General features: G+C 55.2%; 2 protein-coding genes across 2 annotated transcripts; both read left to right on the forward strand.

The window, feature by feature from the left end:
* Nucleotides 1-638: 638 nt before the first annotated feature.
* On the forward strand, nt 639-1,571 carry LOC311165801 (olfactory receptor 14J1-like; the record flags this gene model as incomplete). Its single annotated transcript, XM_084227303.1, has 1 exon — nt 639-1,571. One exon carries the CDS (start codon nt 639-641, stop codon nt 1,569-1,571), a length of 933 nt encoding a protein of 310 aa, XP_084083429.1.
* Nucleotides 1,572-13,791: 12,220 nt separating this feature from the next.
* On the forward strand, nt 13,792-21,737 carry LOC311165800 (uncharacterized protein). The gene is made up of 4 exons (XM_084227302.1): nt 13,792-13,818; nt 19,000-19,136; nt 19,841-19,906; nt 20,062-21,737. Exons 3-4 carry the CDS (start codon nt 19,879-19,881, stop codon nt 20,982-20,984), a joined length of 951 nt encoding a protein of 316 aa, XP_084083428.1. The 5' UTR covers nt 13,792-13,818; nt 19,000-19,136; nt 19,841-19,878; the 3' UTR covers nt 20,985-21,737.
* Nucleotides 21,738-23,958: the final 2,221 nt, after the last annotated feature.

The raw sequence follows: 23,958 nt of genomic DNA on the forward strand, positions 1-23,958 counted from the left end.
CCAGGGAAGGAGCTGCATCTCCCTGAATCCAATGCCACCATAAGGACACTTGGAAGTCCCTCTGAGATTTCAGTCCAAGCTGGGAGCTTCAATCCAGGATGCAAACATGTCCTAGAGCATCTCTGAGTTATAAGATTGATGGGGAAAGGCAGAGGTGTTCTGACACTGAAAATGCTGCTGGGTTGGTGAAATGAGCAACGTGAGTCCTTGGCTACAAATGTGGAGCTGGGCTGGGGTGGATCCATCTGCTCTCAGCAGTGCCTGGTGACATTTTAGGGGAAGCCGGGGAAGGTGATCACCCTCCCCCTGAGAAAGGTTAAATCCCAGAGAAACTCTGAACAGGTCGGAATGACAAACCATCTCTCCTCACTCTCCACTCATCACTTGGCCTCACAAAACTTTCTCTGTTGTCCCTGAGTGTAGCAGAAATGCTGAGGGTTTCTGATATTGAAGAATACCAAGAGAGATATGAGGGGAGCTTAAAAAGAAAACCCCAGAATTCAAAACCACTAAAGACTGTATCTGTGTCTTCTCGGGGAGGGCGTATGGGAAATGGCTTTGATTTTGGTTACAGGTATGCCCTCTAACTCTTCACTGAATTTTTCTCCATGGCAGAACCCAATGCCCAGCCCCAGCAAATGTCCAACAGCAGCTCCATCAGCCACTTCCTCCTGCTGGCCTTGTCAGACACGCGGCAGCTGCAGCTCCTGCACTTCTGCCTCTTGCTTGGCATCTCCCTGGCTGCCCTCCTGGGCAACGGCCTCATCATCAGTGCCGTAGCCTGTGGCCACCAGCTGCACACACCCATGTTTTTCTTCCTGCTCAACCTGGCCCTCAGTGACCTGGGCTCCATCTGCACCACTGTCCCCAAAGCCATGCACAATTCCCTCTGGGACACCAGGACCATCTCCTACTCAGGATGTGCTGCACAGCTCTTTTTCTTTATGTTCTTAATCTCAGCAGAGTTTTCCTTTCTCACCGTCATGTGCTACGACCGCTACGTGTCCATCTGCAAACCCCTGCACTACGGGACCCTCCTGGACAGCAGAGCTTGTGCCCACATGGCAGCAGCTACCTGGGCCAGTGGCTTTCTCAATGCTCTGCTGCACACAGCCAATACATTTACCCTGCCCCTGTGCCAGGGCAATGCCCTGGGACAGTTCTTCTGTGAAGTCCCACCAATCCTCAAGCTCTCCTGCTCTCACTCCAACCTCAGGAAACTAGGGCTCATTACACTTAGCTCCTGTTTAGGTTTTGTTTGTTTTGTGTTCATTGTTTTCTCCTATGTGCAGATCTTCAGGGCCGTGCTGAGGATCCCCTCTGAGCAGGGACGGCACAAAGCCTTTTCCACCTGCCTCCCTCACCTGGCTGTGCTCTCCCTCTTTGTCAGCACTGGATTATTTTACTACCTGAAGTCCTCCTCCATCTCCTCCCCATCCCTGGATCTGGCCCTGTCAGTTCTGTACTCGGTGGTGCCTCCAGCCCTGAACCCCCTCATCTACAGCCTGAGGAACCAGGAGCTCAAGGCTGCAGTGTGGACACTGATGACTGGATGGTTTTGGAAACATTAAACTGCTGGCCAATTTCTGAAAATCACATGTAATAAAAGTAATCTTTGATACTTCTTGTTGGTTTCATTTTGGAGGTTCTTTTTATGTGTTTTACTTTGATAATATTGTCCACACAGAAATGTCATTGTTTGTGCCATTTCTCAATTTATTTCTCTCCAGGTTCCCTGTGGCCACAGGCTGTGTCAATGAGGGGCTGCGCTCTCAGTGGCTTTAAATGAACTAAACGATCTCCCAGCAAAGTCTTCTCCAGAGATGCCCCTTTTGTTGTCTTCTCTGGAGCTGCAGCAGCAATGTCTGTGTGCAGAGCTGGGGGCAGATCAGTGCTGGCACAGCAGCTGTGCCCAGGAGCAGCAGCACTTGGTGTTGCCAATGCTGCTCCCGTGGCCCTGCCCTGCTGCCCTGGTGGCCCTGGTGTTGCTGTAGGGCCTGAGTGCTCTCGGGGCCGGGCACAGTGCTGGGGTGGCAGTGCTGGGGCTGCAGCAGGGACAGGCCATGGGCACTGCTGGGGCAGCGCTGACACCTCAGGCCATGCCCTGGGGGCTCCAGGCTCCTTGCCCAGGCTCTCTCAAGAACACACCCACATCAATGCTCAGCACAGAAAATCCCCGTGAGCAGCCCCAGACTGGCCGGGGGCAGGCGGGGGGCAAACAGCATGGCTGGGGTTCTGCAAGGGCCCTGGGGCAGACAGGAAGGAGCAGCAGAGCAGGGGCTGATCCATCCCCAGTGTGTTGGACAGCCCAGGGCAGTGTCCCAGAGCATCCTCATGGAGCTGCCAACAACATCCCCCCTCTGCAGCCCTGGCCTCTCCCCCAGTTCACACAGGTGCCCCATCCTTGCAGGCACAGACACGGCAGACCTGCCTCAGCAGCCCCTGTTTGCATTGCACAGAGCAGGGGGAGCACCCCCAGGCTGTTGGTGTGGGCACATGAACCTGAGGGAGCACAAATGCCATCAGCCCCTGGGGCCAGGCAGGGCTGGGGGACAGCAGGGAAACCACTCAGCTTTGTCCTGGCCTCTGCAGTCAGCCAGAAAGTTTGTTCCCATCAGCTGGGAGTTTCCTGTCCCACTGCAGACGCTGCTGCTCAGAGCCAGGGCTGCCTGGCAGCCACCACCAAACTGCCCTGAGCATTTCCTTTCCTTCACCTTTGCTTTCCTTACTCTTCTTGATACAGATTTCCTCCTATTGCCCACCCCTGTTCTCTCCCCTGCAAACAGCCCATCCCTGTTTGCCCTTTCCTCTCTGGCCCCACTCCCCATTGCAGTTCCTGACTTGGCACCATGGGAACGTCCCTTGGGCAGCAGGATCATCCTACAAGTGCTGCAGGAATTGTCTGCAGGCTCCTGCAGTGCGTCCCGCTGTTCCCCTGCCAGAGGCACCACAGGCCAGGGGGGCACATCTGGGCTGCTGTGTCTGCCTCTGGGGCTCCCTGTTCTGGGCCATGAGGAGGAGCTGCAGAGGCTCTGCAGCACTGACAGGATGGGCTTTGGGGCTGGCAGGAGCGGCTGAGGGACCTGGGCTGCTGGAGCTTCTCAAGAGGAGGCCCAGGGCTCATCCTGCAACTGCTCCAAGGATAGTTTCAGAGAACCGCAGAATCAGCAAGGTTGGAAAAGGCATTGGAGATCATCAAGTCCAACCTGTTCCCTGACACTGCCTTGTCCCCCCTGAGACTCCTCTTCTCCAGGATAAACAACCCCAGCTCCCTCAGCCACTCTGAACAGGACTTGTGCTCCAGACCCCTCCCCAGCCTTGCTGCCCTTCTCTGGACACGCTCCAGCCCCTCCATGTCCTTCCTAAATTGGGGGGCCAGAACTGGACACAGCTCTCAAGGTGCTGCCCAGCCAGTGCTGAGCACAGGGGAAGAATCAGCGCCCTGCTCCTGCTGGCCACACCATTCCTGATCCAGGCCAGGAGCCATTGGCCTTCTTGGCCGCCTGGGCACACTGCTGCCTCATGTCCAGCCTGCTGTCCATCAGTGCCTGCAGGTCCCTTTCTGCCTGGCTGCTGTCCAGCCACTCTGTCCCCAGCCTGTAGTGCTGCAGGGGTTGTTGTGGCCAAAGTGCAGGATCCAGCACTTGGATTTGTTAAACCTCACCTTGTTGGATTTGGGCCCTGGATCCAGCCTGTCCAGGGCCCTGTGCAGAGCCCTCCTACCCTCCAGCAGATCCATACTCACACCCAGCTTGGTGTCATCTGCAAATTTGGTGATTTTCTATTCTTTTTCACACATGTGATAATCATTTCCCCAAAATCATTAACATATTTCCCCTCCCCTTTACCCATGTCCTTCTGTCCTGGGGGTCTCTCTGGTGGTCCCTCATGGTTGTGGACCCCAATGTTCCAGTGGGCCTGGCTGAGCTGGCATAACACTGAGGCTGGAGAACTTCCAGTTCCCCTTCTCACACCATGGGCATTGTGGGGTTTCCATAGGCCTGGGGTTTGGAGAACAAGCTCCAGGTGTGAACTCACCTGGTGGAGACAATTGATCATCTGGTAACATGAGGTCACAGAGTGGGCTATGACATCACAGAGTGGGTTATGTGAGGTCATTGAGCAGCCATGGCATCATAGACTGCTTCTGTGACATCACAGAGCAGGCTGTGACATCTCAGGGCAGAGGTCTGACATCACAGTGCAGACTATGACATCACGAGTCTGGTGTGACATCAGACCAGCTCTGTGACATTAGAGAATCGGCTGTGACATCACAGAGCAGGCTGTGACATCACAGGGGGGCTGTGGGACATCCCAGCAGGGCTGTGTGAGGTCACTGCGTTGGTCACTCCACCCCAGATCCCCCTCACAGTTTCTCCCCACAAGTCCAAGGCTGTCCATGCCCAGCGGGGTCCCTGTCCCCTGGGATCAACTCGGCCCACCTGGACCCACAGCCTCCACCAAAGGATGTTCCACAGGATCCACCCCAGAGCCTGACATGGGCACAAGGGTCTGGGCTGTGTGACCAGGACACCAAGGACGTGGATTCTCCAGGTCACTGTGGCCTGGTTTGGGTTCCCCAGGGCAGGAAAGATGTCTGGCAGCTGGGGCAGGGTCTGGGAAGGGCCTGCAAGGTGGGGCTGGAGCCCTTGGGCTGTGAGCAGAGGCTGAAGGAGCTGGACTTGTCCAGCCCAGAGCAGGGAAGGCTGAGGGGCTCCTCATCCCAGCCTGGCAGTGCAAGGAGGTGATGGAGAACACAGAGCCAGGCTCTTCACCAGGGGGCCTGGTGGGAGACAAAAGCCAATGGGTGGAAGGGGAAAGAGGAGAGAGCAGCCAGGACAGGAAATGAGTCAAGCTGGTTTCAGCATTTCCTCAACACCAAAAACAGCCTGACATCCCTTCTCCATCCACCACTGACAGCTTTGCAAATCAGGAATTGTTGGAGCTGTTTTGCCCCCGCTCCAGGACAAGCATCCTGATACAAGAACTTAATTGTGTTTATATCTATCACAGAACTATATTTGTCCAAAACTATCTTAGCATAGAAATCACATATGGGTGGTGGACTCATCAGATGCTGCTGGGACATTGCACATAGTGAAGAAGGTAATTGTTATTAAATTGAATCCTGTTCAACTGTGGTCTGTTGGCAACAAAGAGAAACTTTTTGTGCCTCTGAGTCTCACCAGCTTCTGACCCCCAAAGGACACAAACCTGATGAGTTGTGGCTCCCACTCCAGTGGTGGCACTTGCACTTCCCTCCAACCCAGAGCAGAGCTCCCTTGTCCCAGAAAGTCCCTGGCAGTGCAGGGATGAAGGAAACAGGACAGGCTGTGGGGATCAGGAGCAGGACACAGCCAGGGATTTGGGGTGGTTGTGAGCCCAGGGCAGGGCCCGGCCCTTGGCCTTGGTGAACCTCATCCCATTGTCCTGGGCCCATGGCTCCAGCCTGTCCAGATCCCTCTGCAGAGCTTCCTGCCCTCCAGCACAGCCACACTCCCACCCAGCTTGGGCTCACCTGGGAACTGACTGAGGGTGCTCTCGATGGCCTCATCCAGATCACTAATAAAGAGATTGAACTGACCTGGCCCCAGTCCTGAGCCCTGGGAACATCCCTGGATGTGACTCCATTCCTCTGCTGCTCTGAGTGCCAGGGACTGGATGAGGGAAATGTGGGGTGGGGGTAGGGACACATTGTGAATGATTGTCAGCCATGAAGGGTCTTGATTTTAATATCTGTTAAAACTGCATGAGTAGGTGCTGAGGTCAATATCAATTGGACATTGCTGATATCAATCTATAAACAGGAAAAGAAAACTTAATAGGACAATTCTCTCTTCATTGTTTTCATTATAGTATATACACTTTAAATAGACTTCTGAAATTTGTATAATTAACCACAGAAGAACTGAAAACTTCAGGTATTCACAGAGGCTTTTCTTGTTTGGGTATTTTGAACAAATGTTTAGGAGTTTTTCTCACTGTATTCCTGAACTGAGGAGCTCAAGAAAGAAGAGGCCTCTGGAGTAATAAAATTCATTAGCAACCTCCAAGTGGCTCAGGATCAATCCCCATCAGAGCAGCAATGAACAAAAATGGGCACAGCTCTGTGGCTGTGTCAGCTTTGGGATGGGCCCAGGGTCTGGAGCAAGAGCAGCTCTGGAGGGCCCCAAGGCCGGGGCTCTTGTGCTGCCCTGGGCAGATGGGATGGCAGCAGGGGCTGCAGAGCTCTCAGCACCTCAGCCAGAGGGGAGCAGGGCACCCAGGGAGCCTCCTTGTGCCTTGGCCAAGCCCCTTCCCTCATGGCTGGGGCTGAGTCCTGTGGCAGCTGCAGCTGCTGCTGTGCCCTTGCCAGGGGCTGAGGCCGTGGGGCCAGTGCCCAGAGCAGCCTGGCCTGAGCAGAGCTGTGGGGCCAGAGCCGGCTGGGCTGGGCTGGCCAGAGGCCCTTGGTGCTGCCCAGAGCTCAGGGCAGCTGGCAGAGCTGGCAGGGAGCTGGGCTGAGCTCAGAGAGCCTGGCACAGACACCATCAGTGTCCATCTCAGCCTGGCTGAGCGTGCAGGGGCAGGACTCAGGCCAGGCCTGGTGGGGCAGGGCCAGCACCTGTGCCAGGCATTGAAAACAGGCAAGTGCCCCAGAGAGGAGGCTGCTCTGTGCCCTGGGGAGCATGGACAGAGCAGGGAGGGAGCCCAGGACATTTGTCAGTGCCAGCCTCTGTCCCCAGCCCTTGGCAGCCCTGGCTGCTGAGCCCAGCTTTGCCCTGGGCTGAGTTTGGCCGTGGCCCAGCTCCATCCTCCTGTGGGGCTCAGGGCCTGTTCCTGGCCATGGCCAGCCCTGGCTGCCTCTCTGCTGGCACAGAGGCTGTCAGAGCCCGGGGCAGGGCTGTCTGTGCAGGCCCACAGGTGCCACGGGCTCTGCAGGAGCTGGCAGAGGCTGCCCAGCAGGGAGGCCATGGGGCACAGAGCCCCAAGGCTGCTGTGGGCACCACGGCACAGGGGCCCTTCCCAGCCGCAATGCTCCTGGCCTGGGCTGGGCCTGCACAGGGGCTGTGCCACCATGGCTGGGCCAGCACAGGGCCACAAAGGGGCCACGCAGCCGCTGCCCTTTGGGGCTGACAGCAAGGCCAGGCACAGACAGGGAATTGCTGAGCATGGCCTGCACTGGGCAGGGCTGAGTGTGCCAAAGGCAGAGCTCAGCTGCCCTTGGGGGCTGCAGGAACAGTCCAGAGCCCAAAGAGCCTCCATGGCTGTGCTGCAGACCAAGGCTAGAGCAGGGAAATGCAGGGCTGCTGTGGGATGGGGAGGGCATTGAATTCCAGCACACACCTCAGCTCTCTGATGATCCTGGCACCATGCTGGGCCCTGTTTCAGACTGGAGCAACAGTTACATAAAACTACAACTGAGATGTCTTTGTCTAAAATCCTTCCTGTATGGCAACCCCATGTGGAAGGTGAACGTGTCTAATGATGCTGGGATGTCACAAGGAGCTCAGGGAAGTGTTGAGATGTTTCTTAAATTTTATCATGTTCACATTTTTTATGTGTGCCTTGAAGAGAAACCTTTCTGTGCCTCTGAGTCCCACCAGTTCCTGGTCCCTCAAAGGACACAAACCTAATGAGTTGTGGTTCCTACTCCAGTGACTGCACTTGGAACCCCCTCCATAGCTAGAGCAGAGCTCCTTTGTCCCAGAAAGTCCCTGGCAAAGGAGGGATGAAGGAAACAGGACAGGCTGTGGGGATCAGGGTCAGGGCAGAGCCAGGGAGAAGAATGACTTTTGCATTTGATGGAGCTGTGCCTTCCCTTGGCTCTGTTGGCTGGCAATAAATGAACATCCCTCTGTGTCTCGGGCAGCTCCTTCTGCAGGGAAAGCAGGTGGGAGTTGGAGCCAAGGAGTTGAAAGCTGCAGGTGCAGCCTGGGCTGGAGGGAGCTCAGATTTGCACAAGGCTGCTCTGAGTGCCAGGGCTTGGATGGGGGAAATGGTGGGGTGGGGGTAGGGACAGAGTCTGATTGATTGTCAGCCATGAAGGGTCTTGATTTTCATATCTATTCCAACTGCACGAGAAGGTACTTGGATTCAGTGTCAATTGGGGATCGCACATATCAATTTATGAACAGGAAAAAAAAATTAAACAGGATGTAAAAAATGGTTTCTCACTGTCTTTGTAAATATAATACAGTCACTTTGAATACACTTCTGAAATCTGTTGAATTAACCACAAAACTTTGTGCTGCTGGCGCTTAATACTAAATCTGGTTTTTGCTGATTCCTTGTGGGGGATATTTTCAGCACTCTCAAGCCCTTGTTTTAAACAGAGTGAAGGAGCCCTGGCCCAGGCTCTGGCCCTGGGGGACACGGAGATGCTGCTGGGGGGTCCCTGTCCCCCTGTCCCACCCCCAGGGCCCCGGCCCCCCATCCCCGTGTCAGGCTCTGGGGTCGATCTCATGGAACATCCTCTGGGGGAGGCTGTGGCACCGGGGCGGGGGGACTCAGGGGGACAGGGGACCCCACTGTGCACGAGCAGGGTTGGACTGCTCTGGGGGGAACTGTGAGGGGAGACAGGGCAGAGTGACCTCCCCAGTGACCTCACATGGCCCCTGGGATGTCATACTGCCCTGGTGATTTCACAGCCCACTCTGGGATGTCGCACAGCACCCTTCTGATGTCACAGAGCCAACTCTGGGATGTCACCCTAGAATGTCAAACAGCACTCTGTGATGTCACAGAAGACTCTGTGATATCACAAAGTTACCTTCTGATGTCACTGTCTGTTCCATGATGTCACAGCCTGCTCTATGATGTTACACAGCCACCCAGTGATTACACAACCCACTCTCTGATGTCACAGAGCCACCCCCTGTGATGGCCGCATCAGCTCTCTGGCCTCACACCCTACTCTACGATGTCACAGACAGTTCTGTGATGTCACAACCCCCTCAGTGATGTCACCAAACCTTCTCTGTTATGTCATACTGCCACTCTGTTATGTCACAGCACACACTTTGACATCACAGCCTGCTCTATGAGGCCACACAGCCATGCCATGACATCACAGCCTGCTCTCTGATGTCACAGAATCTCCTCTCTGATGCTCTAACTACTCAGTGACATCTCACAACAAACTCTGTGATGTCATAGACCAATCTGTGACCTCATACAACCCACTCTGTGCAGTCACACAGCCCCTTGCTGACATCACAGCTGCTCTGTGCCTCTCTGACACAGCCACAGAGGTGCTGCTGTGACACAGCCCCCTCTGGGACATCCCACAGCCCCTGCCAGGGCTAAGCCCCTGTGAGCTAAGGTTCAATTCCATCTGTCCAATCTTTTATACACAAACCTTGGAGAAATTCTGGGGCTGGGATTGAAACCAGCCACTCCCAGTCTCCTCTCTTAGAAGGAATTTTAGAAGTCTAGGGGCTCTCCAGGGATTTGAGGATCCATGGTGGCTGTTGGATGTCATTTCTACACCTCATGTCTCAGCAGGAGTTTCTCCAATAAAGAAATAAAGCTTTTGCCTGAATCTCCCACTCTGCCCATGACAGGAACCCCTGTGTGTCTGGGACATCCCAGCTTTTGGCCACCTGGGATGTCACCATGCAGCCCCCGTGAGTGCCTGTGACAGATCGGTGCCTTTGCAGCCCGAGATCCCCTGGGATGTCACCATGGAATGGCTGTGACTGCCTCTGACCACACGGCTCTTTACCATCCCCAGAAAGCCCTGGGAGGTCTCCATGGAGCCCCTGTCTCGGTGTGTGACATTCCAGCTCTTGAACAACCTGGATACTCTTGTAAAGCTCACATGGAACCCCTCTGAGGGCCTGTAACAAATCTGAGCCTTAGTGGGCAACCATCACCAGCCCCCTGTTGCTATGGTCAGTTTCCATGGCAACCATCACCAGTCCCCTGTTGCCATGCTCAGTCCCTTGGCAGCTCCATGGAGACCCCATGCCAGGGGTGGTTGCCATGGACACCAGCTCAGGCCTGCATCCAGAGCCCATTGCCATGGCAACCATTGGAGGTCCCATCCCCACGATCATGGGATCCCAGAACCACAGAACTGGCTCAGCTGGGAGGGACCCATCAGGATCCTCCAGTCCAACTGCTGGCCCTGCACAGGACACCCCAGCAATGCCAGCCTGGGCCTGGCAGTGCTGTCCAAACGCTGCTGGAGCTCAGAGAGCCCTGGAGCTGGGACCCTTCCCTGGGGAGCCTGGGCAGGGCCCCAGCAGCCTCTGGGCAAAAACCTTTTCCTGAGATCCAACCTAAGCCTGCCCAACTCAGCTGCAGCCGTTCCCTCCACTCCTGTCCCTGGGCACCAGAGGGAAGAGGTTCCCACAGCCCCAGCCAGGGACCCGCTCCCAAGGCTGTTGCCATGGCCACCAGGGCTGGACTCCCGGTTTCCATGGGCCGGGATTCAGTAATGGGATTCCCCAGGAATGTGTAGGGACATTTCTGGAACCACCACCCTCTGGTAAAGGTTCCCCCATGCCAGGATGTGTCACCCCCTGGGACAGGATCCTCCCAGGACAGGAGCCCCCTGGATGTGGGCCCCCAGGACAGAACTCCTTCCCTTTCCCATCTGAAACTGAGCACAAACAGCCTCTTCCTTCTTGTGTTGAGGGGGCACAGCCCAACACCTCCATCTCCCACAGCCTCCCCACCCTTCCCTGCTCTTTCTGCTCCCCATTTTCCCCCTCCCCTCGGTCCCCCCAACCCCTTCCCTGGGATTGCTGAGCCAGGAACCGGTGGTGAGGGGACCTGGCACAAAAGTGAGGAAAATAAGGAAAAAAGAGAAATAAAGAGAGGAGAAATCAAGGGCAGGGGAGGGCACAGAAGCAGAGGACCCCATGTGATGCCTGCACAGGAAACCAGCACCCCATGAGGGCAATGCTATTGCATGGGTCACCCCAAGATCTGAGGCACCCAGGGAAGGAGATGAGATGCCTGTGTCCATCCAGCAACTGCCCATCCCTGGTAACCTCTTCCCCTGGGAACCCAACCATGGGAGCCCCTTTCCTAATATCCCCCCATCCCTGGAGTGGCTTTGGGGACAGGAACAGGGGGCAGGAATTTGGGGATGGGGATGTGGGGGCAGGAATGTGGGGACTGGCACCTTTGGGCTCAGGTAGCTCTGGGCATAGGGACAAGGGAACTGGGATGCAGGGACAGAAGGGGACAAGAACCGTGAGGATGTGGCCATGGGGATGGGATCATGGGGATGGGATCATGAGCTGGTGAGGGTGACCTGGACCAGCATGGGCTGTGTCCGTGGTGTCCTTGTGCCTGGCGTGCCCACAGTGTTCTGAGAGTCTGTCCGAAATATCCTTCAACTGCCTCATGACCATCATTGAGAGACCACTGAAGATCCCCTGCCCACAGGCCTTTGGCTCCGTAAGCCAGGAGAGCGTGATGACCTGAGAGCATTGCTAAGCTACTGTCGCCACAGGTGTGTGCATTTCGATGCATGCTACACTGCACTTCAGGAGAGGAACATTCTGACCTTTTTGCAACAGTATCTCCGAGATTTCTTCTCTCCCGATTCCTGGCCTGGCTGGACTGTGGTCCCTCACAGAAGACCCCTTCGGTTCGTTTACGCCCACCGTGACAGATACACTGAGATCCATGAAATCCCCATGTGAAAAGGCCCCTCCCACACTTGCCAAGGACTGAAGCCCCCGGCCCGGGGGAGGTGCGTGGGGGGAGGCGAGCTGACCAAAGCAATGTTGCAGGTGCGAGTAACCAACAATGGCTCTCGCCCACGGAGATATGGACTGTGCGCACCCTTCTTCCAAATACAATAGATTCCGTTCCAAAATCATTCCCTTCCCCCATCAAAAAAGAGTATACTTGGAATCCTGATGAACTGCATCTCTGAGATCTCCCCAGACGTGAACTGGTGAACTCCATAGGCTGGACACTGAAGGACCTTATAATTTTGGGAGGAATTACTGGGATTTTTAGGATTCTCTTGAATTTTTGGGGGTTTTATTGGAATTTCTGCGGGATTTTGGGTGGTTTTGCTGGAATTGTGGAGGCATTCCCAGGCATTCTTTGAATTTTTTTGGGTTTTTTTAAGGAATTTTGGGGTTTTTTTGGAGATTTTTGTGGGATTTGGGAGGGTTTTGTGGGTTTTTTTGGGTGTTGCCAGGATTTCTTTAGGTCTTGAGGGGGATCTTATTTGAATTTTTATGGTTATGGGGACATTTTTGGGGGATTTGCGGGGCTTAATTGGGATTTTGGAGGGGGGCTGTTGGGATTTCAAGAGATTTTGTGGGCTTTTATTTGGATTCTAGGGTGTTCTAAGTGGATTTTGTGAGATTTAATTGGGATGTTGTGGGTTTTATTGGGACTTTTGGGGGTTTAAAAGAGATTTTGGTGCCTTTCAGCACTTCCCCACACACAGGGACAACCCCAAAGCCCCCTCAGACAACCCAAGGCCCCCATAAATTCTACTAAAAACCCCCAAAATCCCCTAAAAATTACAATAAGATCCTCCAAAATCAGAGAGAATCCCACAAAATCCCAGTAGAACTCACCAAAATTTTAAAAAACACCCAAAAATTTCAATATATCCCCCAAAAAAACCAAAACCCCACTAAAATTCCTCAAAATCCAAAGTCCCCATAATCCACAACCCCCCCAAAACCCAATAATTCTTCTCCAAAAAACCAATCATTCCCCGGTAAACAACAAAATCCCCCAAAGGCCAAAAAAGCCAACCTCAAATCCCCAAAAAAGCCCCCAAAATTGCCCCAAAAAAGCCCCCCAAAAATCCCCCCAAACCCCCCAGACTCACTGGGGCCGTCCTGGATCAGGATGGAACAGGAGCCGGTGGAACAGGAGCCACTTCAGGGGGCCCTCGGAGCTTTTTGGGGAGGGGGCACCATGGGAGACCCCCAAAAACGGGGGGGGGGGGGGGGGGGGCGGGGGAACTCCTGCTGTGCCCCCTCTCCCTGAAACCCCCAGACCCCAGTTCAGGGTGGCCTGGGACCCCCGGGACCCCCAGATCTCCCCCAGGACCCCCCCAGGAACCCCAAACCCCTCAGAGCCCCCCAAGGTTGGCCCAGGGCCCCCTGAGAGCCCCCAGAGCCCAGTCGGGCCCAGCCCAGGATGTCCCCTGAGACCCCCCCAGACCCCTCCCAAGACCCCACCCAGGACCCTCCAGACCCCTCCCCAAACCCAACTCAGGCTCCCCCAGCCCCCCCCAGGCCCTCTCCCAAAACCCTTCCAGACCCCCAAAGCCCCTCCTCAAAACCTCCAATACCCTCCCAGGACACCCTCAGGACCCCCCCAGAGCCCTCCCCAAACTCTCCCAGGACCATCCCGACACCCCCAGACCCTCCCAAGACCTTCCCAAGACCCCTCCCCAAAACCCCCAGACCCTCCCACGCCCCCTCCCCCTCGAGACCCCTCTTAGGACCCATCCGCACCCCCCAAGTCCCCCCACAATGCCCCAGGACCCTCCCCAGACCCCCCCCAAACCCCCGGACCCCTCCCCAAAGCCCCCCCAGACCCCCCGGACGCTTCCCCGCCCCCCCGATCCCCTCTCGGGCCCCTCCCGCTCCTGTCCCGAGCCCGGCGGGTCCCGGCGGCGGCGGGGAAGCGGGCGCCGCTTCCGGATCGCCTCTGATTGGCTAGGGCGGAGCGGAGAGGCGGGCGTTGCTGAGGAGAGCCGCGCAGTGACTGGTTAGTTTGGGAAAATGCAGCGCGATCATTGGTTGATGGGGGCGATGCGCGCCGCTATTGGCTGGGAGCCCACGCAAATGGCGGCCGCGGGAGAATGTGAGGGGAGAGCGGCAGAAGAGCTGAGCTGAGGTGGGACCGGAGAGAAATTGGGGGGGGTTTGGGGCGGGTCTGAGGCGGGTTTGAGGAGAAACGGAGCATTTTTGGGGGCATTGACCGGAAATAGGGGGGTGTGCGGTGAGTTTGGGGGGGAATGAGAGGGTGTGAGGGGGCTTTGGTGGGTCTGAGGGGGCTTTCGGGAGCTTTGGGGGGAGTTTGAGAGGGTCTGGAGCGTTCTCAGGTGGGTTTAGGGGGATCGGAGGGGAATTGGGGGAGTCTGAGGAGATTTTGGGGGATTGTGAGAGGATCTGGGGGGCTCTGAGGTGGATCTGGGGGAATTTGGGGCAGTCTGAGGGGATTACATAGGGTTTGGTGTGGATTGAGGGGACTGTGGAGGATTTGGGGCAGTCTGATGGATTTCAGGGGAGTCTCAGGTGGTCTGGGGTAAATTTTGGGGAGAACTGGGGTCGTGTGAGGGTCCTGGGGAGGTTTTGAGGGTCTTGGGGAGGATTTGGGGGTCCGGAGTGATCCTGAGCCACCCTTGAGGGTCTCTGGGGGTCCTGGGGGAGATTTGGGGGTTCCGGGGTATCCCAGGCCCACCCTGACCCGGGGTCTGGGGGTTTTGGGGGGTTTCAGGCACAGCAGGGGTTCCCCCCCGGGTTTTTGGGGGGTCTCCCATGGTGCCCCCTCCCCAAAAAGCTCCGAGGGCCCCCTGAAGTGGCTTCTGTTCCACCAGCCGGTGCCCCCTGATCCAGGACGGCCCCAGTGAGTCTGGGGGGTTTGGGGGGGATTTTGGGGGGCTTTTTTGGGGATTTGGTGGTGGCTTTTTTGGGCTTTGGGGGATTTATTTGTTTAGGGGGAATTTTTGAGGTTTTTGTAGAGAATTATTGAGTTCTGGGTGGGGGTGGTGGATTTTGGGGGTTTTGGATTTTGGGTCATTTTATTGGAGTCTTTAAGGAGTTTTCTTGGGGGGAGAGGGATTTATTTAAATTTTTGGGAGTACTTTTTAATTTTTTGAGGTTCCACTGGGATTCTTTGGGGTTTTCTGGGGTTTTGGAGGATCTTATTTCAGTTTTTCCTGGGATTTTAGGGGGTTTTAGTGGAATTTTGGGGGGCCTTGGGTGGCGTGAGGGGGCTTTGGGGTTGTCCCTGGGTGTGGGGAAGGGCTGAGAAGCACCAAAATCTCCTTAAAACCCCCAAAAGTCCCAATAAAACCCACGACATCCCAACTAAATCTCACAAAATCCTGTTAGAACACCCTAGAATCCCAATAAAAGCCCACAAAACCGCTTGGAATCCCAACAAGCCCCCCAAAAAAATCCCAATTCAGCCCCACAAATCCCCCAAAAATGTCCCCAAAACCATAGAAAGCCCTACAAAATCCCCCCTAAGACACAAAGGAATGCTGGCAAAACCCAAAAACCCCCAAAATCCCTCAATAATCCCCAACCAACCCCCAAAATTTTCTTAAAATACTTAGACCTCAAAAGAATCCTATTAAATGGTTCCAGAATTCCAATAAATCCCCCCAAAAATTTCAGAGACTCCCACAAAATCCCAGTAAAACCCCACAAAATTATAAGAAAATCCAAAAAAATTTAATAAACACCAAACACACCCAGAAAAACACCCCCCCCCAAAGCACCAATAAAACCCCCCAAAACCCAAACCCCCAAAATCCACAAAACCCCCCAGAATTCCCCAACCCCCGTCATTCTCTCCAAAACCCCAATAATTGCCCCAAACTCCCACCAGACTCCCCCAGCCCAAGCAGCCCCAGATGCCCCAGCCCTGCCCAGCCCTTCCTGGTCCCTCCCAGGCCCGTCTGGGGCCGTGGCCAAAACTCCCCGGAGCGAGCGTGGAGGGCGTGGAGCGAGCCCGGAGCCCATCCCGGGCTGGGCCTCAGGCTCGGCCCCTCGGGGGCATTTGGGGCCAGCCTGGGCAGGGTCAGGGTGGGCTCCGATCCCTGGCAGGGATTCCCAGACTTTACGGGTGGATTTTAGGCCCCTTTGGCTGATTTTGGGCCAAATCTGGTGGAGTTTGGGGGGGATTTTGGATCCCATTGGATGATTTGAGGCCCACGTGGGTGAATCTTAATCCTGCGTGGATGATTTTAGGTCCCTTTTTTTGGTGATTTTGAGACCATTTGATAGGTTTTTTGCTTCTTTGGGTAATTTTAGGTCAAACCAAGTAAATTAGGATGATTTTAGGTCCTCCTGTGTTGCTTTCAGGCACGTTTGGCTGATTTTAGGTCAATTGAGGTGATTTTGGCAAAGCGGGTTGGATTTTAGGCTCCTTTTGGGAGTTTTTAGGCCAAAGCAGGTACTTTCAGGGTGGATTTGAAGCCCATTTTGGGGATTTAAGGATGCTTTTAAGTTAATTTTAAGGAGGTGTAAACCAGTTTGGGCAATTTTAGGCCTATTTGGTTGGATTTTAGAGCCCTTTGGATAATTTTAATGCTGTTAAAGCTAAACCTGGTGGATTTGTGCTGCATTTGAGGCCCTTTTGGGTTATTTTAAACCAAACTGGGCCCTGTTAGGACTGTGCCTCCCCTTGGCCCCGCCCCCTTTCCCCTCAGGGTTTGGCCTTCGGAATGGGGGAGGAGGAGGAGGGAGGGAGGAAGAGGCTGAGCAGCAGCCGGAAACAGCTGGAGCAGGGGAGAGGGAACCCTGGAGTGGCTGCAGCCCCGGGAGCATCGCCCCCCATCCCACAGGTGCCCAGGGAGGGGGAGCTGGGCCCAAACCTGCCAAGGGGTGCCTGGGTTTGGGGTTTTTTGGGGGGATGTTTGCAGCTGGCAGGGCTCCAAAGCCGAGTGGCAGATGGCCCTCGGGGGGACATCGGGATCCCTGGGAGGTGTTTTTGGGGGGTCCCGGGGCCTGCAGTGGCTGCTCCCAGTATGAGCCCAGGTGGTCCCCTGTGTGCTTCCAGTTTCCTTGGTCCTCCCAGTCTGATGCCAGTAGCCCCCAGTGTGATCCCAGGTGCTCCCAGCATGGGCCCAGCTGTTCCCAGTGTGCTTGAATCATTTCCCTATGGTTACAGACACTCCCAGTATGGTTCTAGTTGAACCCATTTGCTCCTGCTGTAGTCCCAGTCACTCCCCAGATGATCCCAGTCCCTCCCAGTACGGTCCCACTCAATCCCAGTTGCCCCCAGCATGGTCCCAGTTGTTCCCCATGTGGTTCCAGTCCCCCCAGTATGGTTACAGACACTCCCAGTATATCCCAGTTTTCCCCAGCATGTCCCTAGTAATTTCCAGGCACTGCCAGTGGCCCCAGTAAGGTGTTAGTTATCCCAGTATGATCCCCCAGTCATGCCCAGAATATCCCCGTTGTCTCCAGCGTGCATACAGTCCTTCCCAGTTCCTCCAGTTTGCTTGCTGCATGGTCCCAGTTTCTTTCCGTTGCTCCCAGTAGCCCAAATTGGGATCCCAGTTGCTCCGTTTCAACCCCAGTATGATCCCAGTAAGCTCCAGTTTGATCCCAGTCACATGCCAGCCTCTCCCAGTGTGGTCCCAGTATAATCCCAGTTGCTTCCAGTCTCTCCCAGTATAATCCCAGCTGCCTCCAGCATGGTTCCAGTTGCTTCCTAGGTCAACCCAGTCAGTCCCAGTCTGATGCCATTTGCTCCCAGCATGCTCCCAATTGCTCCCAGTCAGGCCCAGTATGGGGGAGTATGTGCAGTGTGTGTTCCCAGTCGCTCTCAGATATTCCCAGTATTAGTCCAGTCCCTCCCAGTATGATCCAAAGATGATCCCAGTGTGCTCCCAGTCCCTGCCAGTATGAACCAGTTGTGCTCCACACAGTTCCAGTTGCTGTCTCACCCTCACTTTCATTCCAGTCACTCCCAGTATCTCCCAGTGTATGCAAGTTCTCTCCAGCACCTTCCCAGTAACTCCCAGTTCCCTCCAGTCTGATCCCATTTCCTCACAACTACTCCCAGTCAGCCTCAGTGTAGTGGCACTCATTGCAAGTCTATTCCCAGTCAGCTCCAGCATGCTCCCAGTCACTCCCAGTTGATTCCAGCTGCTCACAGCAGCTCCCAGTCACCCTCAACATAATCCCAGTCACTCCCAGTACGATACCAGTCAAGCCCAGTCCCTGGCAGTGCTGCCTCTGTTGGGATCCCCCAGCCCTCTGTGCGTTCCCCCTTCCCGGATGTCCCAAGAGGAGCCCCAGGGGTTGGCAGTGCCCAGGCAGGGTCCCCAGCAAGGCCCAGTTTGGATGTGAAGCCCCCAGTTTTCCCAGTTTGCCTCTCCTTTGGCCCAGGCCGGGTGTCGCTGCTGCTGGGAGAGGAGGAAGAGGGAGGGATGAAGGAGAAGAAGGAGGTGGGCTTGGGGAGGAGGAGGAAGGTCAGGAGGACTGGAAGATTAGTGATGAAGGTGGAGAGAGAGCAGAGTGATGGAAGGAGGAGAAGGAGGTGGGGTTGGGGGGAGGAGGAGGAGAAAGGATAGAAGGGGAGGGATAGAAGAGGAGAAGGAGGTGGAGATAAGACAGAAGAGGAGGAGGCGGGATGGAAGAGGAGAAGCAGGAGGAAGAGGAAGCGGTGGGACAAAGGCGGATCAAGGCTGAGCAGAGGGAACCACGCAGCCGAGCCCTCCCTGAATTCGCAGCCCCCACCTGTGGGATCATCGCTCCTGCATCGCATGGGTCAGCGGGGAGGGGGAGCTCGGCCCAGATATCCTGGGGGCTCCCTGGGTTAGGTTTTTGGGGCGATGTTTGGGGAATGAAGAACTCCAAGGCTGAGTGGAAAAGGCCCCTTGGGGGTGATTTGCAGGGAGCAAGCATACCTCTACAACTTTCTGAAAGTTGTAAAGCTGGTATGTTTATTACAATGCTGGACGCATGTGGGAATCGTTCTCTTAAAGACACATGCGTACCTCTGGGAACTCCAGATCTCCTTTTATCTTTTTCTCAAATACATGTGCGTCTAATTTCACAATAGGTTCGTACATATTAATTCTACGGATTACACATCGCACTGGCCTCTAATTCTTCTTTATCAGAAAGAACTCTTGGGTGAGGTTGCTTTGCTCTGTTTGCTTCTTTCCTCCCCCCTTATCTCTAGTCTTCTGCCTGAAGCAGTCCTTCTAAGCACAGGCTTTTGGTGAGAACAGGTAGTCAGACTAAACACCAAACTACAGACTAAACTCAAAGATGTACATTTCACTGAAATCAAAATGGATTTCTATTCTGCAAAATTTCTACTCTGCTTCAGGGGGACACTGGGGGTGCCGGTGGCAGCTGCCGGCAGAGGCAGCCTGGAGGAGCAGAGCCCTGTGTCCCCCAGGAGCCCAAAGTGGGGAGCCTGTCGCTGTAGGACACGAAAGAACGCACGCACACACCGCTTTCCAGGTGAGAAAGAAAAGAGGGCGTTTATTCTCTGACTCCATAATTTATAGTTTTACAAAGGTGACAGTGGATTGGAGGGTGACAGTGCCACCTCTCCACAGACACTGGCTTAACCAACAGTCCATCAACAGTGTCCGTTTTCACAAGAATGTAAACTATAAGTTGTTTACAGAAAAGTGTGTGGGAAAGTTCTTTACAAAAATGTCAATATCAGAAGGCCTTTCTAGAAATCTCAAAAACCCAGGGTGACAGGAGCCCAGAGACAGGGGAGCACTGCCATTGGCGGGACCCTCAAGAGCCTAGAGAGGGGTGGGGGGACTCCTTGGAGCCCCTGCAGCCCAGGGCAGAGAAAGAGGGGAGAAGGGACCCAGGAGCCCAAAAAGTCCCAGCATCCCGAAATGGGGAGAGCAAAGAGGGGGGAGCTTTTGGGATTGCTGGGACTGCCAGCAGCCTGGGCAGGGCGGGCACCGAGGAGAAGGGAGACCCCCAATCCAAGGGTGACCCCCAGCAGCTGGGACAGGGGAGAACCCCCAAACACCAGAGGGGAGGGACCAGGGATGGGGAACTCCTGGGAGGCTTTTTCAGGGCTGAATCTTGGTGTTTGGGAGGTTTTTCTGGAGCCCAGATGGTCAGTGACTTGTAGAGATGGACTTGGGCAGAGGGACCTTCAAACTCAATGTGCGCATTCCTTGTTTGCCCCAAACCAGGTTTACCCATTCCCAACCCTTGGGAGGCTACGAGGAAGATGAAGATGCCCCAGGACACTGAGGCAGGTAAGGAGGAAGTCAGTGCCCCTTTCCCCCTCTCTCTTGCTCCATCTCCCAGCCCAGCACGGCCCCTGGCTGCATGACAGCCCTGGGAGGATCTTCTTCCCCTTGATTACGGCACGGAGGCAAATCCCATCCTGTCCGTGTCCTTCCTCCTCCAGAGCAGGAGCTGAACATGGAGAGCAGGGAGGACAAATCCCCGCAGCAGAACCTGGTGGAAGAGGCCGTTTTGAGCAGCTCCATGGCGCAGGAACCCAACAGGGAGGAAAAGCCCCGGAGATCCCGCACGAGGAGGGGCTGCAAACACAGATCACGGGGATCTGAGGGGGAAAGACCCAGCCTGGGCCGGGAAGGCGGCCGGAGATCGAGCCAGAGCTCGGAGCTGGTGCTCCATGAGCAGCTCCGTGATAGGGAGAAGCCCCACAGGTGTGGGGAGTGTGGGAAGAGCTTCAGGTGGAGCTCTGAGCTGATCGTGCACCAGAGGACCCACACTGGGGAACGGCCCTACGAGTGTGATCAGTGCAGGAAGAGGTTTCCGAGCAGCTCCAGTCTCCTCAAGCACCAGCGCACGCACACAGAGGAGAGGCCCTTCCGCTGCCCCGACTGCGGGCAGGGCTTCAGGCAGAACTCCTGTCTTGTCGTGCACCGGCGCATTCACACTGGAGAACGGCCCCACGAGTGTGGGGAGTGTGGGAAGAGCTTCAGCCTCAGCTCCACCCTGATCGAGCACCAAAGGACCCACACTGGGGAACGGCCCCACAAGTGTGGAGAATGTGGAAAGAGCTTCAGGCAGCGTTCCGCCCTGACCCAGCACCAAAAGATCCACACTGGGGAGAGGCCCTACGAGTGTGATAAATGCGGGAAGAGGTTTAAGACCAGCTCAGATCTCCTCCAGCACTATCAGGTTTACACAGAGGAGAGGCCCTTCCAATGCCCCGACTGTGGGAAGGGATTCAAGCACAAGTCCAACCTCGTCAAGCACCGGCGCATCCACACCGGGGAGAGGCCCTACAAGTGTGACGAGTGTGGGAAGAGCTTCTCCTGCAGCTCTACCTTGACCCAACACCAACGGAGGCACCTGTGAGGGAAGCCCTGCGAGAGCCCCGAGTGCGGGAAGAGCTTCGTGCGCTGCTCCAGCTCCATCCCTCACTGGAGGAGCCACTTTGGGCACAGCCCTGGTGCCCCACATTCCCTGTGATCCATGTTGGGAGCACACCTGGCTGCTTCTCATTTTGGTTTGTCCTTAATTTTCTTGTGCCTCATCTTCATCCCTTAAAAACTGCCAAAACAGGGTTAAATGAAGGAATTTGATCAAAAATGTCTAACGTCCCACCAGTTCACAGGTGTTTGAGGTGGAATTTAGGATTTGGGAACATATTCTGTGTGGAGTGCCCCTGTTGCTAAGAGGCAGGAATTTGATCTCACCCTTCTTGCGTTGCTAAGAACTCCTCCCTTGACCCAAACCCCAACTCCACCCCTGGGATACCCTATAAAAACCCCACGGCCCTGCCTTTGCCCTGTCTTTCAGGGGTCAGAAATGGACTCTGGAGCTTTCTGACACCCAGCACCATCTCGTTTGTCCCCGACACTGGCAGCTGCCATCTCCCTGGACACCATGAACTCAGCTGCAGCAATTCTGGAGGATTTTTGGGTTCTGGGAGGATTTTGGGCCATCTGCTCCATTTCTTTGCACTCCAAAAGCCAAGAGGGATGGATCTGTCACCTCAAAACCACTCAAATCCCACTGTAAACAACTGAATTTTAGCCCATCAAGGTGCCATAGCAGCTCAAATTGCTTGTTCCCTCCTCAGAAATTCCCAATCCCAGGCCAATCTCACTCCATTCCACAGCTGCCAGGGTGAGATGGGGTTGGGAGGGGATTGGGAGAAGTGGGATCCCAATTTGGAGTGGTGGGATAGGGATTGTGTGGGGCTGGCTGGGTGGGATGTATTTGATAGCACATAAAACTTTGAGAGTTACTGATTTCTGTCCTGTTCGTTTTCAGTCAGTTCTGTTTGCAGAGTGCTGCCTTCTAATCTGAATGAATTCCTTAAACCTCCCATTTTTTGAATAATCTAACCCAAACAATCTGAAAACAATATCCAAATAAGACCACTCACCCACAGTTAAATTAAAATAATTTTAATATTTTTAGAGTACCTAAGGATATTATTAAAGTTTAATTGTTTGGATAAAATGTATGAGAAATTATAGTGGTGTTTGGTTTTGTGTTTAGTATATCCCCCTCCTCCCTGCTCTCCCACCACTTCCCCATCATTCCCCCAATCCCCTCCCCGTGCTTGGTTTTGGGGGTTCCAGGCCCCTCCAGCTCTTTTTGGGAGTCCCGACCCCCCTTTGGTTGAATTTGTGCCCCCGCCCCCCTTCTCACCGCGCCCCCCGCTCCCCCCGTGGCCGGGGGGGCTCCCAGCACCCCCAGTGCCACCAGTGCGGCCCCAGCTGCCCCCGCACGCCCCATCCCCAGGGTCACCTCTCCCCTCCCCAAATTCTGCTCCTGCACACTGATGTGTCATCAGCGCCACGCGCTCTGATTGGCCAGGATCTGTTTTGGGGTGGGAATGGGAGGAACTGGGCACCCCCAGGAGCCCCTCGGGTTTGGGGCTTTCGATCCCCCCTCGGCCCTCGGGGCGGCCCTGGGGCCACCCCAACACCCCCAAAATGAGGAGGGTCTGCAGGGCCCTTTGGAACCCCCAGGAATGGGCGGGAAGCGGCAGGAGCCGCCACAAAAAGGGATTGAAGGGTCTGGGAATGGGGAAGGCTCTGGGGATGGCTCTGGTCCGGATTGGGGTGGGCTGGGATTGAGGGAGGGTCCGATCAGCGGCTGGGGAGGGCTGGGACTGGGGAGGGGTCCGGGATTGTGGGGATTGGTCCGGGATTGTGGGGATGGGTCCATTGCGGGACTGGGGCAGGATCTCTCCCTGTGACTGGGTCCGGGACTGCATCAGGGTCTCTCCTCGATCCCATTCCTGATCCCGTTCCCAATCCTGATCCCGTTCCTATTCCTGTTTACAATCCCAATCCCGCCGCTGTTTCCAGGGAATGGCTCCGATCCCAAGCCTGACCCCAAATCCTGGGGTCAACTCCCCCCGATTCCAAATCCTGGGGGTTGAAACACTGGCAGGGGTGGGGGGGGGGGGGGGCGGGGGGGGAGGTTGAAACACCTCCAAAGCCAAAAGCCAAACTGGGATACTGGGATCCCCACCTCCCCTCCCACTTGCCCCAAACCTTCAAACTTCAAATTTTAGGATCAAACCCCCCCAAATCCCAGATCCTGGGGTGTCAAACACTCCCCAATTCCCAAACACTGGGGTTAAATCCCCCTGACCCCAAATCCTGGAGTTGGAAACATTTGGGGTGTCCAACATCCCCAGTTCCTAAAGTCTGGGGTCAAACACCCCCAAATCCCAAATCCTGAGGTGTCAAACACCCCCAGACCTCAAAGTTTGGGTTTCAAACCCCCAATCCCCAACTCCTGGGGTTTGAAATGTGTGGGGTGCCCAACCCTTCTCATCCCCAAAGTTTGTGGTCAAAGGCCCCCTGATCCCAAACTCTGAGGTGTCCAATCCCCCTGATCCCCTACTTCCTACTTTTGGATAAACCCCCCCAAATCATGAGGTCAATCCCCTCAAATTTCAAACTTTGGGCTCAAAACCCCCTGATTGCAAATCCTGGGGTTTGAAACATCTGGGGTCTCCAGCTGCTCTGATCCTAAAGTTTGGGGGTCAAAAACTCCCAAACCCCGAGGGGTGAAACCCTCCCAAACCCCAAATCTTAGGGTCAAACCCCACCAGTCCCCAAAGTTTGGGGTCAAGACTCCCCCAATCCCCCAAGCCCCCCAAAACCTACTCCAGGCCTGGGGGGCACAGTGGGGTTTGTTTGGGGTTATTTGGGGATATTTGGGGTTTTTTTGAGACAGCTCCAGGTGCAAGGTATGCAGAGAGACCCTGGGTACAATGCTGGGAAAAAAAAGGGGGATTGGTGTGGGAATTGGGGGATTCAGGATGGGGAAAGTTCGATTTTTTTGGATTTTGGGGTATTTC

This window comes from Fringilla coelebs, assembly GCF_963513975.1.
Source record: "Fringilla coelebs genome assembly, contig: SCAFFOLD_70, whole genome shotgun sequence".
NCBI lineage: Eukaryota > Metazoa > Chordata > Aves > Passeriformes > Fringillidae > Fringilla > Fringilla coelebs.